Genomic DNA, 1,756 nt, shown 5'->3' with positions numbered 1-1,756 from the left:
TCAGGGTGGATATAGCTCGCTAGCAGCCTCGCACCGAGGACCTATCCACGTCATCATTTACCCAGAATGCTTTGTGTGTAAATAAAATGGCCCCAACCATGTAATATATTTTTAAACTTTTAGTTTAAAAATGATTAAAACTGAACAGCCTACAGTATATTTACAGTGTTTATTTTACAGTTAAAATATACGTTTATCAAACAAATCAAATGAAATAACTAATCATGGATCTCTTTAAACTGTGTGAGGGACCGATACGTCCAGTGCTGACTTTCACAATCCGCACAAGCACCCAGTCTCAGACGCACATGTACGCAGAGCACGCCAATGCGCGCTCATTCATGCATTGAGTGCCGTCACACGCCGTCTCTCTGCTGCAGAATGTGTTTGGCAACGCCACCGAGGGCTTCAGCATGTTCAGCTCAGCAGGCTACGGCCAATCCGATCTGCTCTTCAGCGATGCCACCCACCACCTGCAGAGAGTTCTGGGTAGTTACACCTCCTGGCTGGGCCCCACTTACACCACCATGCTGCAGGCCTTCGAGTGCGAGGGTGAGAGTGATGACGCCTGCCTTTTTTTTTTTGTGGACTGGATTGTGCACAATTGTGTTTATGTGGATTTACTGTTGAAGGGTGGGCGACTAAGTGGCTGGAGAAGTGATTTCTCCTTGTGTGTGTGTTTGTGTGTGTGTGTGTGGCTGCTCTCATAATTGCTTTTCTTCCACCACCAGGCTTCTGCTGATGGAAGAGGGGGGAAGACATCCAGCGCACCAACTTCCACCCGTCCTGCTGTCCCCGTTCATGTGTTCTGCCTTCCCTCCCCGCCATCTGGGTCCCCTCTGTCTCACCATCACGCCCTCCTTTTCGCTTTGCTTTTAATTTCAGTTTTCTACCCGCACCTCGCCCCTCCCCAACTTAGAACTGTCAGAACATACTGTCTGTCTGAAAAAGGCTCAGAGTGACTATTAAAGGGGACATATCATGCTTTTAAATCCTTATTTTTCACATTTAAATCATTGAAGTGGGGTCTATACAAAGTGGAACTGCAGTGCTTTGGTCTGAATTTCTCCTTATTGTAACTCCACAGGTCCCTCTTCCACCCCTTTTTTTGAGGTGTGTCTCAGATCAACTCATTTTGAGGCTGTCTTTTTAAATCCATGTGAGGTGCTTCACAGCCCGCCCACTCCAGCTTCCAGAACGAGTAATTCTAGTTTGATAGAGGGGTTTACGACTGTATAGCAGTGCAGAAAACGTTTTATTTACAAATTAATTAAAAGATGTCAACAAGGGAAGACTTGTCCATCCAGCCCTACATGTTGGAGTCAGAATCTGACCCAGAGCCAGAGGAGAACAAAGATATATATCAGGTATATAAGATATATACCTGATATGTCTGTTCTGTTGCAAATAATTTAACATAATGGTTCAGAAAAGTTCACAGAAAATAGAGAAAACTGAACAGGTTAAGAAATATATATTCCAAACAGAATATAAAGATATCTTTGCAGCATCGGGAGAAACTAAATAAACCTTTTCTGCACTCCTAGAGACTCCAAGTAAACAACAAAACTCATTTAAAGGAGACCAATTATGGGTCCTGGAAATTTTTATGGTATGTCTGTGGGCTATCCAGACCATGTTCATTCAATTTAATGCATAAAATAATTCTCGTATAGTAAAATTTCCCATTTTCTAGTTCTGCCTGCTCTGACTTCCGTTCAGAAGAGCTGTTTATGTTAATGAGCTCTGTTGGTAA

The 1,756-nt window shown here is 43.3% G+C and overlaps 1 protein-coding gene across 1 annotated transcript in view; it reads left to right on the top strand.

Annotated features, from left to right (window-relative positions):
- otomp (otolith matrix protein) overlaps positions 1-992 on the top strand; it is an 11,491-nt gene extending 10,499 nt beyond the window's left edge. The window contains exons 8-9 of the mRNA XM_014009775.1: positions 381-552; positions 732-992. Coding sequence (XP_013865229.1) covers positions 381-552; positions 732-742 — 183 coding nt within the window. The 3' untranslated portion in view covers positions 743-992. The remainder of the gene's footprint in view (positions 1-380; positions 553-731) is intronic.
- Positions 993-1,756: the final 764 nt, after the last annotated feature.

This window comes from Austrofundulus limnaeus, unplaced genomic scaffold (assembly GCF_001266775.1).
Source record: "Austrofundulus limnaeus strain Quisiro unplaced genomic scaffold, Austrofundulus_limnaeus-1.0 Scaffold61, whole genome shotgun sequence".
NCBI classification, from domain to species: Eukaryota; Metazoa; Chordata; class Actinopteri; order Cyprinodontiformes; family Rivulidae; genus Austrofundulus; species Austrofundulus limnaeus.
The sequence above is the reverse complement of the archived record's forward strand: the minus strand, read 5'-3'. Positions and strand labels throughout refer to the sequence as shown.